The 14,813-nt window shown below is 38.5% G+C and overlaps 1 protein-coding gene across 1 annotated transcript in view; it reads right to left on the bottom strand.

Annotated features, from left to right (window-relative positions):
* Nucleotides 1-1,807, bottom strand: part of mrpl33 (mitochondrial ribosomal protein L33) — a 2,587-nt gene extending 780 nt beyond the window's left edge. The window contains exons 1-3 of the mRNA XM_024276953.2: nucleotides 1,655-1,807; nucleotides 1,308-1,326; nucleotides 1,122-1,228 (exon numbers count right to left, since the gene is read on the bottom strand). Of these exons, the coding sequence (XP_024132721.1) occupies nucleotides 1,122-1,228; nucleotides 1,308-1,326; nucleotides 1,655-1,676 (148 nt within the window). The 5' untranslated portion in view covers nucleotides 1,677-1,807. The remainder of the gene's footprint in view (nucleotides 1-1,121; nucleotides 1,229-1,307; nucleotides 1,327-1,654) is intronic.
* Nucleotides 1,808-14,813: the final 13,006 nt, after the last annotated feature.

Here is a 14,813-nt window from a genome sequence, read left to right as displayed (position 1 = left end):
AAAAAAAAAAAAAATTCCAACAGATTTTTTCGTTTACTCCTTATTTACATCGATTTGAATAAAGAAATACTCAGAAATGCAATTTTGAGCTTCATCTTCTTTATATATGTCCTCCATCATCAGAAAAATTCCATAAGAATGTGATAAAAACACCAAAAACCTACTTGTCACCAAGTGGGTCTTTAGAGGGATTCATCATGAACAGTTGTGAGGCAATCCATACCGTTTATTCTGTTGTAATCCAAGTTATAAAGAAATTTGTATCCAATTTTAAGCTGTTATGATAATTTCTTTTTGTGTGTTTTCAGTAGATTCTACAAGTGCTCCAAGGGGTAGGCCAGAAGTCTCCAACCTTTTACACTAAAAGAACCATGTGGTCCAGTTTCTTACTGGCCAAAACCCAACGAGAGCCGCACAGTCTCTCTTCACGGTTTGGAAAAATACAATTTGTGGCAATTAAGCCATCATTTATAAAATGTTGCTTTATTATGTTTATGCAATAATAATATACAATAATTGAGTTATAACAGAGTTATATATGTTTACATGCATAACAATTTTAATTTATTTTACATTGGACTCCAGCACCTACAAGTTCCTTTCAAAATAAAATATATCCTGTGTCAAACAACTAACTAAACTTTTATTTTTGCAAAGCTTTTGCATTTTTCTTCAAATTCAAAGAGCCACAAAAGAGGAATAAGAGCCTCATGTGACTCCGGAGCCTCGGATTGCAGACCTCTGGTGTAGGGGATAATCTCCAGAATGATCTCTAACTTATATGCATTAAGATGATTTATAAGAAACTTATTGACAAGTCAAATGAGACTCATATGGGTTTCCTAATACGTTTCACAAGTGCATAGTGCCCATCATTAATCTAAATTTCCCAGTGATATCTAAGTTTTTTTTAAAGTTTGTCTTTTTATTGATGGATAGAAAACATTGTTTATCAAATTGAACTTATGTTGGCCAAAAAATTTGACTTTTCTTTGCTTCTCTTTAAAATGTTATTTAAAAAATGTAACACCTATTTATTTCATTTGTCTTAAACTAAAGCCTCAGATGAGGCTGATCTTTGAGGGAGTGATGCCAGGGTTGTCACTTGTGTGAAACCTCACCGAAGGGGTCGTGTTTCCGCAGGACCAGCTTCTCTCTCAGGCGGTTTCTCTTGGTGTTGAAGCAGTAGCCCGTCCCCGCGGCGCTCACCATCTGGACCAGGATGGTTCTGCGGGAAGACAGTGGTTTAAAACACTACTCTAACACTGCGGGTTCGGGGTTCAGACCTGTGACGAACTCTCACTTACTTAGATTTAGCCTTGGCCACTGAAAAACAAAGGAGACAGATTAACTACGGGGTCATTTTAGGTCAAAATTAAGTGTTTGTTGTTGATTCCACTGATTAGCATAAACATTAGCATCTACAGCTCCAATTATTCACAATAAACACATATAATAAAAACAGAATCCAAACACAAATACACATTATGCTCCATATGTCTCTATAGTCATACCTTTTTAACACTAAACTCTAAAAAACTCAACGGAACCGAAATGTCATTTATGTGAAAATTAGCGTGTTAGCATCCCGATGCTAACAGAGAGCAGACGCCACGTTAGGGACGCAGCCGCTCTCATTCACGGTTATACTCACAGTTTACGGTGGTTAAAAACATTTTGTATAATCTTAATTCCCTCCTGAAGTCACGAATCAAACATCATTTGATCTTTATGCCGGTCACATTGAAATGATGTACATCCGGTGTCACAGGAAAGTACTTCCGGGTCTCTGTTAAAGGCACAGTTCACTCACTCTAAAATGTTCAAATCTTATGCAACAACTGTGAAGAATTCTGCAAACATGTTATTGTGGGTGTTGTTATACTGCTGCCCTCTGTATTGTGTTAACTGTAAAATAGAGTATCAGTTTAAACATATACATTGATGTTTATTCTGACAGAACTTTAATTTTTCCCCCAAAGAAAAAGGTTATTTCTCAGACTAAATGTAAGAATGAATTGCAATTTATGTGCATGTTTTCCTATTATTTAGGGAAACACATCATTTATTTCCTCTTTAAGCCTTAAACTTGTTCTATCTTAACAACTCAGTGAAAATTGTGCTTTTGCTTTTAACAGGTTCTCTTGTAGCCTTTTTTAAATGATGGAGGAAATATATATACTGTATATAAAGCTTTAAATTGTATTTCTATTTTTTTCTTTCTTCAAATCATTGTTAATCAAGAGCAGACAAAAACATGCTTTTTGAAAAAGGTTGTGTTTGTACGTAGAAAATATGCTGGACGGGCCAAAGTCTCCCTACTCCGTTCCATTCTGATGCATCAACTTGCAGACAAATAGATCCATGAACGTCTTTGTTTTCCTAATCTGGGCTTTAATCTGGATGAAAACTGTGTGATCAGATAGATACCAAATTTCTGCCATTTTTTTACACCAGCTTGGGTTTGTGAGGGGCTGTAAGCTAGCGGGAGAGAGTGTAAACAGAGAACTCTCAGTGACAGGGAGGAGAAGGGGGTGGAGTTTCTTCGTATCAACAGTCCCGCCCAAAACACAGAGGCAACTTTTTCACAAACTACTGCCACCCAGGACTATGTCCTGGAAAGCACAGGTTTTTTTTTATTTATTTAAAAACATCATAACTACATTTAAAAGACCACTGGGAACACTGAAAAGATGATCAGAGGGGGACTTTAGATATTTTTCCTCTGTTATACAGAACTAAAGTCATTATAAAGTAAAATCTGGTGAATCTGGATATGTATACACTTTTTGAATGTTTTAAAATAAGTCAATTTTTTAAATATTGGGTTGTGTGATCATTATAGTCTGCTTAATTGTTAAGGTATATTACTTGTTTATTTTAGTTCAGTTGTTAAATGGATTTTCTCAAGTTTTCACATTGAGAGATATATATGAACAAAGTGGAGAGTAAATAATGTCTACAAATCTATAATTTAGTAGCTCCACTTCTTGATTTTTTGTGCTGGTTCTCTTTAACATTTCTATGCTGACTCATTATTAATCAACAACATGAAATGTTTTCTCTTAAAATATTTTTCAATTTTTCATTACAGGTCTAATTACATCTCTTTCTCTTTTAAGTTTCTATAACTTTGCTGCTACAATGATTAAAAAAGACTTTAAAAAGTCTGAGCCCTCAAACTTTCCTAGATTTGTAGAGTGTTGATATTATATCTTTATCCTAATATTACGACTGCTGTGACAGAGCAATTTCCCTAATGGATCAATAAGGTTCTGGCTTAGTCTTATATTTTTAGAGTTCCCAGATTGTGGAAATGTTTTAGTATTCATAAACATTTTTTTTTTCATTGCTACATTACTCTACCTACCACAAGTTTTGCTCCATCGAGATGATCCCATGTGACACAGGAAGTCTTTTATTTTGAAAGGAAGTCTTGTGAACCTACTTTAAAAGTTATAAACTATTTCATATTTTCTCTTAAAGCTTGTTTTATGTATGCCAAAAAAAATAATAGTTTATATTTCTCATAAAAATAACAATAACATAAATGACCCAAATGGCTCTTTTAAGTGTTAAAGGCTGCAGACCCATGCCTCCACTTCCCATCACCCATAACTGAGAGCTCTCTGTTTACACTCTTTCCCGCTAGCTTATAACCCCTTAAGAACCCAAGACAGCATTAGCAGTACAACACAATATTCAAGCCATCCAGGCGAACAGTTTTGATCTAGATGCCAACCCGGACGAGAAAAACAAAGACGTTCATGGATCTATTTGTCTGAAAGTGGATGCATCCGAATGGAGCTGATCAAGGAGACCAGTGTATTTTCTACATCACAACTGCAAACATTTTTTATGTCTTTTTTTGTGATTCACAACAAGTTAAATTAAAGAAACACTCCAAAATGTATATTTTAATTTTACATTTCTTTGTATTTATCCTTCATCATTAGAAAATCCACATGTTAAAAGCCCATTGACACAGCTACAGCTAAAATGCTCCAGGTATTTGGTATTTAGTTTGTAAGAGCTCCCACTAAAGGCTGTTTTACTGTTTCAATCTGCAGCTAAACTTAAAATTTCCTCAACAACTTGTTGCAAATTTCCTTAGAGATCATAAGATTCCTCTAATTGTAGCCCCCCCCCCCCCCGGGATCTTTTACTCAGGTTATTGAGACTTCACACAGCTCTATCAGTGTGTGATAGAGGAACATTTGGATAAGAAAGAAACATTTATTCCATTGTCGATAGATTATTATGAAAAACTGTTTATTACATGTGCAATTACCATTCAACTACTACCCAGGGCTTTCTTCTGTGCTGTCATAAGGGTTAACACATTACTGTTTTATTGTCTTCACAGCTCATCTTGATTAAGAAAAACATTCTGAGTGAAGCTGTGCTTCCAAGAGCTTTCATTTGTCACAAAGAGAAACTAATAAATGAGCAGCAAGTGAAAAAACTGGAACAATAGAAGGGAGGGGGGGAAGGCCACGCTGTGAAGCGGAAACAGCGTGGAAGTTATTGGACGGGCCGATCGGCGCTGTAACCAGGCAGGGAGCAGCTGTCAGGATGTGTGTGGAAGGGCCTGCGTCACTGGGATCATTCTGAGAAGAAGCCTGAGACCACCAGCACCACCTTCAGCTCTCCTCCTCCACCACCACCCCTCCCACTCTGCACTCTCAGCCTCTCCGGACGTTCACTCCTTTCTCCGTTTCCCACTTCACCGCACGGATGCTCAGCAGCATCTCACGCGCTCTTCCTTTTCATTTACAACCCACTAAGTCACAGCTTCCTCCCCTTTATATTAGAGACACTTGAGCCACCGCTCTCATTCTGAACAGCTAAAAACAGGTACGAGATAGATAGATAGATAGATAGATAGATAGATAGATAGATAGATAGATAGATAGATGATAGATAGATAGATAGATAGATAGATAGATAGATAGATAGATAGATAGATAGATAGATAGATAGATAGATAGATAGATAGATAGATGACCGACTGAGCGAGTGAGTGTGTGAATGAAAGAATGAATGAATGAATGAGGCTTTACCCCTGTACTTTACAATGCCATTGGTATTCCAAAGTGTTTGACAATAACAACAAAGATAAAATTAACATTTTAAAATTAACCAAATGAAAAACAACCAAAAAATAAAATTAACAGACACGAAAATACAACAGGCAATAGTTTTACTTACTTTGTTTCCCACCATAAAGACCATATTGTGGCCTGTCTGTGAAAAAGGATCTACAGATAGTCTTGTGACAGCCCTGAACACATGCCCTGATCTGGCACACAGAAGGCCAGCAGAAGTCTGTTCGTTCTTCAGAGCCAACCAAGGAGTATTAACCCTTTAATTGCTGTATGTGTACAACAAATCAATTCAGCTCTAAAATTACCATAATGTTGTATTTACTTAAAAACAGAAACATAAGTGATTTTTTTTCATAGCTGGAAATAAATTCAGGCATGAAGAGGATAAACCCTGCAGTTCCTCAAATGACCAGTAGGAGCAGCATAAGGAATCCCATTTCTCATTGACTTTCTTTATAAAAGGTCAGATTTTAGACTGCAAAGAAACTTATGTAGAGCCTGGTGCCAAAACTAGAGATGTATTGTTTTGTGTGTGGGGTGGGTGGATGTGGGGTTTAATCGGTTATTTTAATGTTAATTTGGTTGTTCACCTTTCGACACAGCGCCACAGAGAATCAGCTTTCACTGATCCGCACATTTGATTTGACAGATAGTTTTACGCTTCCTAACACAATCCTGTATTTTAACCGGGCTGGGGACCGGCAGAGGGACACCCAGACTTGGGCCCCTCTGTGGCTGCATAGGCAGTAACATGAAGGCTCTTGTCTAAGAAAACCAAACTGTATTTATCTCATTACACCCTCCTGGGAAGAAATGTTAATAAAAACAACATTTATGGTGTGACATCATGAAGGTGTGTTGACTCACGGGGAGAGGTGTGAATGTTATTGTGGGTGTTTTGTAATAGTAGTCTAAGAAAACTGCCCTTCTTTATTGTTATTATCTGATCATGGTTATCTGATTAGCTGATCGAGATCATTTCTTCATTCATCCATTTCAGCATTTTGTTGACATAGTCTTTGTTTCTTTTGTTTTCTTAGAAGGATTTTGACATTTGCATTGAAGATCTTATTGTTTATATATCCTTCCAATAACCGGTTTCATGATGTTGCTCACTAAAGAGAGGCATCTTCTTCTTTTCTCAACAAAAGCCGTTTTATCTTACCATTCTCTGTGCATGTCAATTCCATCTTTTTGAAAACTTTTTGATTCCAGCTGAAATCTTTCACGCGAAAGAGGTTTTTCTAACTTTTTAGAGAGCTCCCATTAAGCTTACAGTGAAACAGATCACAACAAGCATCCTATCTTCCTAAATATTCTCCTCTTCTGATCCGAACGTCTTCATAAGGATTACAGCTGATTCCCTTCATTGTAATAACAGCAGTTTGAACTGTCAGACAGGAACAGTCAAAGGCAGAAACATGGAGCACAATGGTCCCTCACTTGCGTAAATGGAAACGATTGAGTCAGTCATGACGTCACACGCAGTGTTGTGTGCTGGGTTGCTATGGAGATACCAATCAGAAGGTAAGCAATTCCTCGGGTAGGATTTTCTCTCAGGCAATTGGGGGATTTTTAGATTAAGGAATGAGTTTTATTAATCAGCAATAAAATCCCTAAAGTAGATGCTGGAGTTTTGTATTTTCTCGGGGGTGTAAATGATCAGAGCTACAAACTTTCCATTTAAGCTCTTCTCAGGTTTGGGGCAAAACGACTTTTTTTTTTAGTTCCTGTTAAAATATTTTTAGCCTAATCCTAAAATTAGATCTGCTTGGTGAGTCCACAGTAGCCTGCCACCTTACAGTCGCACTGATGACCACTGTGTTGTCACTGGTAATGTTATACAACACTGCGTTCTCCTCCCATCTGTTCTCCCTCCTCTGTCTCTATTTCTCCGTGTTCCATGACGCAAAGCCTGAGTGGGAGTGGACAAACCTTCTGCTCCCTGAGAGGACTGAGTGGGCCGGCGCTATCCACTGTGAAAGTGCCAGTGATGCAGGCAGAGATGTATATGGTATGTTGGAGAGGAAAAACAAGGGGGACGGATCTGAAAACAGTTGATGAAGCTCAAGACAACATCAGTGGAGAGAAGGACAAAATGGTGAAGCAGAAAAGGGAATGAAGGACATCATTTCAAAGGATGAAAAAGCACGGTGAAGAAAAAACATTTAAGGAGTAAGGAGACAAGAAAAATATCACAACGTATCACACCACAATGTGTATTAGAACGAAACTAATCACTAAAGATGCAAATATATTCTCAAACCAACAGAGTTTAACATAGAGAAAGCGCACTATTAAGAAATTCTACTGCATTATTAAATTAGGAGTGACCCATCTTCATTGGATAAAAGTTTGTGGTCATTTTGTTGAATTCAGTTCTTTAAAGTCCCTGAATGGAGCACACGAGTGTTAAGTTTGTTACAAATGCACCAAGAAAGCATCTGGGACATTATTCTATGAAACCATAAAATGTGCAGTTTTGCATAAAAGAAAGGCATAATGTATCAATTTAAAGTTACTTGTCTTTACAATCTTAATAACGTTGTAATGTAATAACACAATAACACAGTAACATTTGTCAAAATGACCCAAAAATGGTCAAATGCACTGCAACCTATTTCACTATTGTCAACATTTTTTTTAAACACACAAAGTAACTTTGATTTAAAGACATTAACAAGATATTAACAATTGTCTCATAAAGTCAGCTTCTCCTCTGACTCTTCATTTCCTTATTTGACTTTTATTGTCTTTATTTTTATCAGATGACATGGTTTTACCACACCGTGTTAAATGATTAAGACTTTGTCATTTCAAAGTTGGCTCATTTTCCAGTCACACGTTTGTTGACTATTGCTTCTGTTTTGGCTGCTATTTTGGATCCAAGACGACGTCACAAACTCAGATTAGACAAAGTTAGAGTGAGTGTTCACTGCTTGTTCTATCTCTTTAACTCAATCAAGCACCAAAGAACTTAAGAATAAATACATTCTTGCTAAAGGGATATATATGGTCATAAAGGGATGACATGGTCAGCAACAATGCTCAGGTAGGCTGAAGTGGTACCAAGAGGTCCAAAGTGTGTGATGAAAATACCCTCCTCACCATTACACCACCAGCATAAACCATTGATACAAGACAGGTTGGATCTATGCTTTTTATGTTGTCAAATTCTGACCCAACCTTCTGGATGTTGCAGCAGAAATGGAGACTCGTCAGACCAGAGAATGTTCTTCCATCTTCTATTGTCCAGTTTTGTGTGAATTGTAGCCTCAGTTTCCTGTTCTTAGCTGACAGGAGTGATACCCGGTGTGTTCTTCTACTGCTCTGCATCTCCCTCAAGGTTTTTTTGTGTTGTGTGTTCAGAGATGTTCTTCTGCAGATCTCAGTTATAACCAGTAGTTTTTGAGTTACTGCTGTCTTTCTATCAGTCTGGCCATTCTCCTCTGACCTCTGACATTAACAAGACATTTTGTCCCACAGAACTTCCACTCAGTGGATATTTTCTCTTTTTCTGACCATTCTCTGTAAACTCTAGAGATCATTGTGGGGGAAAATCCCAGTGGATCAGCAGTTTCTGAAACACTCAGACCAACAATCAAAGTGACTTCAACCACCTTTCTTCTGATGCTCGGATTGAACAGATCATCTTGACCATGCATTGATTTGTTGCCGTGTGATTGGCTGGTTAGAAGTTTGTGTTAACAAGCAGTTGGACAGATGTACATAAGAAGTTGAGCAGGGGTCTGCTCTCAGACAAGCCAAGAGAAATAGTTGGCTGACATAGGGGCCTCCTCCTTAATGAGATATATCCAGAATACTTTGACATGAGGGACCATAAAGAGGTGCCTTAGCAATCTTATTAGCTTCTCATGATGTAAAGAAACAGCCATTCCATTATGAGCTTCTCCTTAGTGACAGAACTCCTCATCCTGTTTTAAACTGAGCTCTCAGCATTTGAAGGAAATCCATTGCGATTTAGTTTCTTATCTTTTTAGACATGACCGAAAGCTCATAACTGTAGGTGATGGTAGGAACATTGAAGCCTATCAATGTTCACATTGAAGTGAAGAGCTTTGCGTTTTAGCTCAGCTCCTTCTTCACAACAATGAATCAATACAACCACTGATGAAAGTCCATGACTCTAAAAACCTCAAACCCAACTGCCTCTTGGTGTGCTCCCTGTCTGCTTTGGTGAGGCTGCCTCTGAGTTAAATACCTGGCAGGTGCTAATTAAGATCATTTGCCCCACCTGCCAGGTGAGCAGAATGGCAGGGAAAAGTTGCAGCACAGCAGCAGCAGGACGTAACACCTGCATTACAAAGATTCAGGCAATGGGCGTGCAAGCCTTCACTTGTTTAAAGTGTGTTATGTACAGGAATGATGAAGGATGGTGATCTGGTACTGTGCCAGAGTGACAAAGATGCTGGAACAAATGTGTGAAAACCCCACCTAACTGGGTGGAGCAGTCTTTGCCTTGGAGTGTTTGAAGGTTGGCGGCATCTATGCAGAGTAGAGGACAAGCTTTTTCTTTGTGGTGAGGGGTGGTTGAGAAGAAATAGGAGTTGTGGGGTCCAGGTGTCCTGATGCTGTTGAACCAGGAGAAGAGGCTGATTTGCTGTAAAAGAGTGACAGGATTGGGAAGGTTGATTTTCAAATCCTCCAATCCCTCTCCCACATTTCCTGATGCACATTTCATTTCCAATTGATCTTTATGCTGTATTTTAGCCAGCCTAGACTTCTTCCTGTACTCTTTCAGCAGCTCTGACACTCTGACTTTGTCACCTTGTAAAAAAGAAGCTATTATATTCAGAGCCAAACAGGTTTTCATCTCCTTGGTGACCCACTTTTTGTTCCTTGAGTGGATAATTGCTCACTTGGCGAGAGTGACAAGTCCTTTGCAAAATACATGACGTAAGTACATCAGAAAGCCTGAAAAAAAAATCATCCCCACAGTCATTAAAATAAATCTGAATCTGTCCGCTCGAAACAGCCTTTTAGTGTTTCAGTTGCCTCTTTGATTCAGATCCTGATGTTTTTTGTGATGGTACCTTCTGACTAAAAACGTCACCCGTGTTTCGCAGGATGATAATATGGTCTGACAGATCTATTGGTGGGCATAGATTTGAAATTAAAGCAGTAAAGTTTGATATCTTGTTGGAGTTGTGTTATAATTGTCTATAAGCTTAAAGATTTGTGATAATCTCACAACTTAAAATTTCTTAATAGATGGACAGAAAGTCTTAAATAAAAGACTTATTCTTTGATGCCCAAGATTGAAGGGGTGCTCATTATCTCTTTTTGTTGTGATTGGACTGTCAAAATCGTGGCGGCATGCTTTGCTTCTTCAGCATGGTTTGAATTCCTTGTAAGTCTGACATTTTGTTGTTGATACGATCTTCGATATGCTCCAATGGTATGCCACTGAGCTCCAGTTGGAGCTCCCTGCACCTACCAGACCAGGTCAACAGGTGGGGAGGGATACCCAAAATAACCAAATCCCCCCACACACATGCACAATTCCACACAAATAGTGAAGGGACGGGGGAATCCAACCCAGGGATCGCAGCAGACGTGGGTCCCTCCACCACCTGAAAACCCAGTTCTTGCAGGGGGGCTGGCTCTAAAAACAGATTTAAAAAGATACAAAATCATAAAAAACACAAGTACACAAGACTAAAAGTGGTTAGGATGGATGTTGTCCCAACAACCCTGGATGGTGGCTGACTGTTTGCCTCAGCAGAAACGTGGAGCACCACTGCACGCTTCTGGACGTTGCAGTGGCTTGTTGACTGAGGTGGGGCAATGATGCTTGCAGCACATCCAGGGTCCAGTGGAAAAAGGGACAATGGCTCCCTGGTCCAGCAGTCAGACACGAAGTAGTCACTCCCCGACCGTCCTGCCATCCGCGTAGAGGCCAGCCAGGAAGGGGCGGATAAAAGGTTTGAGGCTCCAGCGTCCGAGTAGAGGCCAGTCAGGACAGCAATCAGGCACCAATCATAACCACATAAAAAATAAAAGCTATTATAAAATCAGTTGACCAACAAAATCTACGCCAAGCAAGGCAGGGTGACACCAAGCAAAGCAAACCAGGTAAAGCAGCAGGGGCTCACAGTCTGACCCGTCTGTGTACTGCCGAATCACATGCTCTCAGGGTGCAGTGGAGAGGGGACCCTGGTGCCACAGGTCCATACACAAGGTTTCAGGTGCCCCACTGACTGGGCTTGGAACCTGTAGCACAGTGAGGTGTCCCCTCTTCAGAGTGCAGTTTCTGCAAGCACAAAGCAACTCTACCTTTTATTTGCTCCACCACACCCTTTTGGCAATCCAGAGAATTTCCAACACCTGTGCAGCAGGTGCAGCCCATTTGATCCTACTACACTTGCATCAGAATCGGCTGGAATTACGTAACTGTGTAAACGTCATGGTATTGAAAAGAAGTAAACACTGGAGCTAAAACTCCGGTGTCAAAGGGTTAAGAAACATTCCAACATATCTAAATAAAAAAACTACAAAACCCTCACAAGCTATACTAGGAGTCACCTATGTCAACATACACCCCGCTCAGATATTAGAAGGGTTGCTAGTTTTCCAGCAACCCTGCACAGTGTGATGGTTTGTCTGCTTTCTTTTAGTAGCTAAGAAGACTACTGAGCTACTGCAAGATGTCTAGACTGACACTTTTTTGGTTGTTGTCAAAGCTACCCAACATTAAGTTATGTAGCATTAGTATGCTAACATTGTGTTAAGCGGAGTTAGCGGTTAGAACAACGCTAGCTATCTGGTAGCCATATTCTGTGCAAGCCCAACCAATGTTGTTCTCCAGCTTGGTAGCCTTAACATTATTATTAATAGTCCAATTTGACACTTAATTTATAAAATGGAAAATTTGGTATAATAAAGCAACACAAGACAATTTATACCTTGTTTTTTAATAAGCTAAAAGAATATTGGCCCCAACTGCATCAAATCAGTCAAATTTAGGCCAGCTTTTTCTGTAATTGTTTCTTTTTGACCAACTTGAATGTTAGTTTTACTCCTAACTTACGTAAAGTCTTTCATTGTGGTGTTGGCATGTGCTGTAGTTTCAATCAAACTGGTAGCCATATTAACTAAATGTCAACAACTTAAACACTATGTCTGCTTTCAGTAACTTCATGTTTTATTATTATTACTATTATTGTCTATACAATGATATGTACAATGTGCCAAATCATTTAGCTAGAAAAATTGTGAACACTAGAAAAGTATGAATGCTGCAGATGGTGACTAAAATGCTAACGCTAACAACTAAATGAGCTCACCAAGTTGAGCTGTGACCAAGTTCGAAATACATGAAAAATTCTTTCAAAAAAGCATCAAGAAACTTGATAAAATTTAGGCCAAAAAGCTGAAGTTATGTAAATGTTGTAATAACTTTACAACATTACATAACTAAACAATCAAAAATGGGGTCTCTTGACCTGATTGTTGCTCATCAACAAAAGAGTTAATTACTGATTTTTTGCTATTTAGGCCTTTTAAACACCTTTTCAGAATTGTAAAAATGCAACATTTTGTTCTGAAATGCTCTAAAAGAGTTTCCAAATATGTTTCATTTGAGGTTCATACAAGTAAATGCTTACCTTGGGTTAATTTTATGATTTATTTAAAAGGAAATAAATATGAGAAAAGATGTTCTTCTGATTTGTGCAAAAACTGCTTGAAAAATCTTTTTTTTTTTGGGTACAAGGAGATGTATTTTCACTTGAATTTTCCTGCTCTTACATCAGAAATTCATCAATAAAACTGTGATTGTGGGCTAAAAGCAAGCATTTTACATCTGATTTAGAGTTCACAGAAAACATTTGGTCCTGCTGATCGAGACCACTGTCGGTATTGTGAAGTATCACAGTAGCTAGTATAAGAAAATCCAGGCAACAATCTACATTGCAGCACATTATCTGCTTAAAAACACTTCTATACACCAGCAGGGTCAGTCTTAATCTAAAAAAATATGTAACTGTGTTTAAAAAATCTTGTTCTTTAAGCGATTAAATTGAAAAAGCTTAAGTTTCTGGATTTCTTTTTCAAAACAAATGATTTATCTAAAAAGAACTGTTAAAGTTTAATGTACAGTATAGTGACGTCAAATGTCAAGTGTTTTTAGATGCACTTTTTAAGCCTGCTGAATAAAAATGTCAACTCTCTTTTGTTTTTTCTATTATTGATATCCTAATTGTTCCTAGAAATATCAGCGAATCAGTGATCCCCCAGAGTGACCTCTGCTCATTTCTCCTACCTTCTCTGTGTATCTTTAGCAACTCAAGCCCCCATGATCCATCGATGGCTATTTTACAATTTGGCTAAAAGCAGCTCTGATGTAACAAGTGACACCTTCTGTTTCCATGCTTCCGGTCGCTAGGCAACCTCAGCAATTACAGCACAGCCAAGAGAGCGTAGAGAGGAAGTAGCAGCCAGTGGCCCCCCTGCCTTTGTTAATCTTGACTATGGCTGTTCAGACTTCATCCATCATCTAAATGCAGCACTTTTCATAGCAAGGCAGTGACGAGGGCCTGCTGCAGCATGCTGCGCTTCCTACTGCTTTCATTAATTCACTTCTCCTTCCTGCATTGTTGTTGTCTGGTAAGGAAATCCGCTTGCAGCTCGCTGGCTGCACCACAGCTCTCTGCTGCCCTCTTTTGTTCCTCAAACTCTAGTAATGAACCTGATGAACTGCAAGCCAATAAAGCACTAATGGTAACCTTTATTTATTTTAGGATATCTAAGCATGTGGTTTGTCAGAAATGGGTGTCAAACACGTCGACTCAAGCTAAGAATAAACTTGTCTCACCACAAACCAAAATTCAAGTTTGCAGAAATACTTGAAACGAAACAACACACGAAGGTGAAGACAAACACATTTAGCACCGCCAATAAAAAAACCCATCAGCTATTTTTAAGCTGGGTTTGAGCTAATAAGAAACCATTTCTGTTCAAAACAAAATGAGTGTGTTTTTCCAGCTTTTAGTGAGGTCATGTGACCCGCCTATACAGTGTGACATGGATTAGGCAAGTTCAGCTTGTGGTCAGCATCTCTATGATTAGCTAATACTACCAACAACATCTGCATCAGCGGCTAAACCTGGAATATTTCCTCCATCTTTTGCAACAGTCATGGGAAATTTGTCCAAAATTAGCTCTTTACGTCTTCACATGATGCATCATGCAGCTTGTCATGCCTGCATCTGTCGGCCTCAAATGTAGTACATTACATATTACTTCACTGGACAAGTGCATACACAGTTTATGTATTAGTATTTCCAATTGTGTCCCAGGCAGGACATCCAACACTAAACTGGCTCCAACTATAACCAAAAAAAGGTAAATTAAAACAAATGCAATGGAAAGTTCATCAAATCTGTTCAGACCAAAAAGGGGAGTTTGGGATTTCTATTTTTAGACTCATTTGACGTCAGTCCTGCTTTTAGAAGCACATTAAAAAGCTGATGTGATGTTTTTAGTTAAGGGACTAGAAAAAAAACTAGATCTACTGGTACATTAATTTTGACTGCGTTCAAAATTTGGGCTATCATAACATTAAAAAATAACTTGTTCTAAATGTGCATGTGTTTAATTAGTTTGATTGCAGTATGCAATCAAACTATTGTTCTTCTGTTTTATTAAACTTCTTCTTCTTCTTCTTCTTCTTCTTCTTCTTCT

This window comes from Oryzias melastigma, linkage group LG22, assembly GCF_002922805.2.
Source record: "Oryzias melastigma strain HK-1 linkage group LG22, ASM292280v2, whole genome shotgun sequence".
NCBI classification, from domain to species: domain Eukaryota; kingdom Metazoa; phylum Chordata; class Actinopteri; order Beloniformes; family Adrianichthyidae; genus Oryzias; species Oryzias melastigma.
This window is presented reverse-complemented; position numbering and strand designations above follow the sequence as displayed.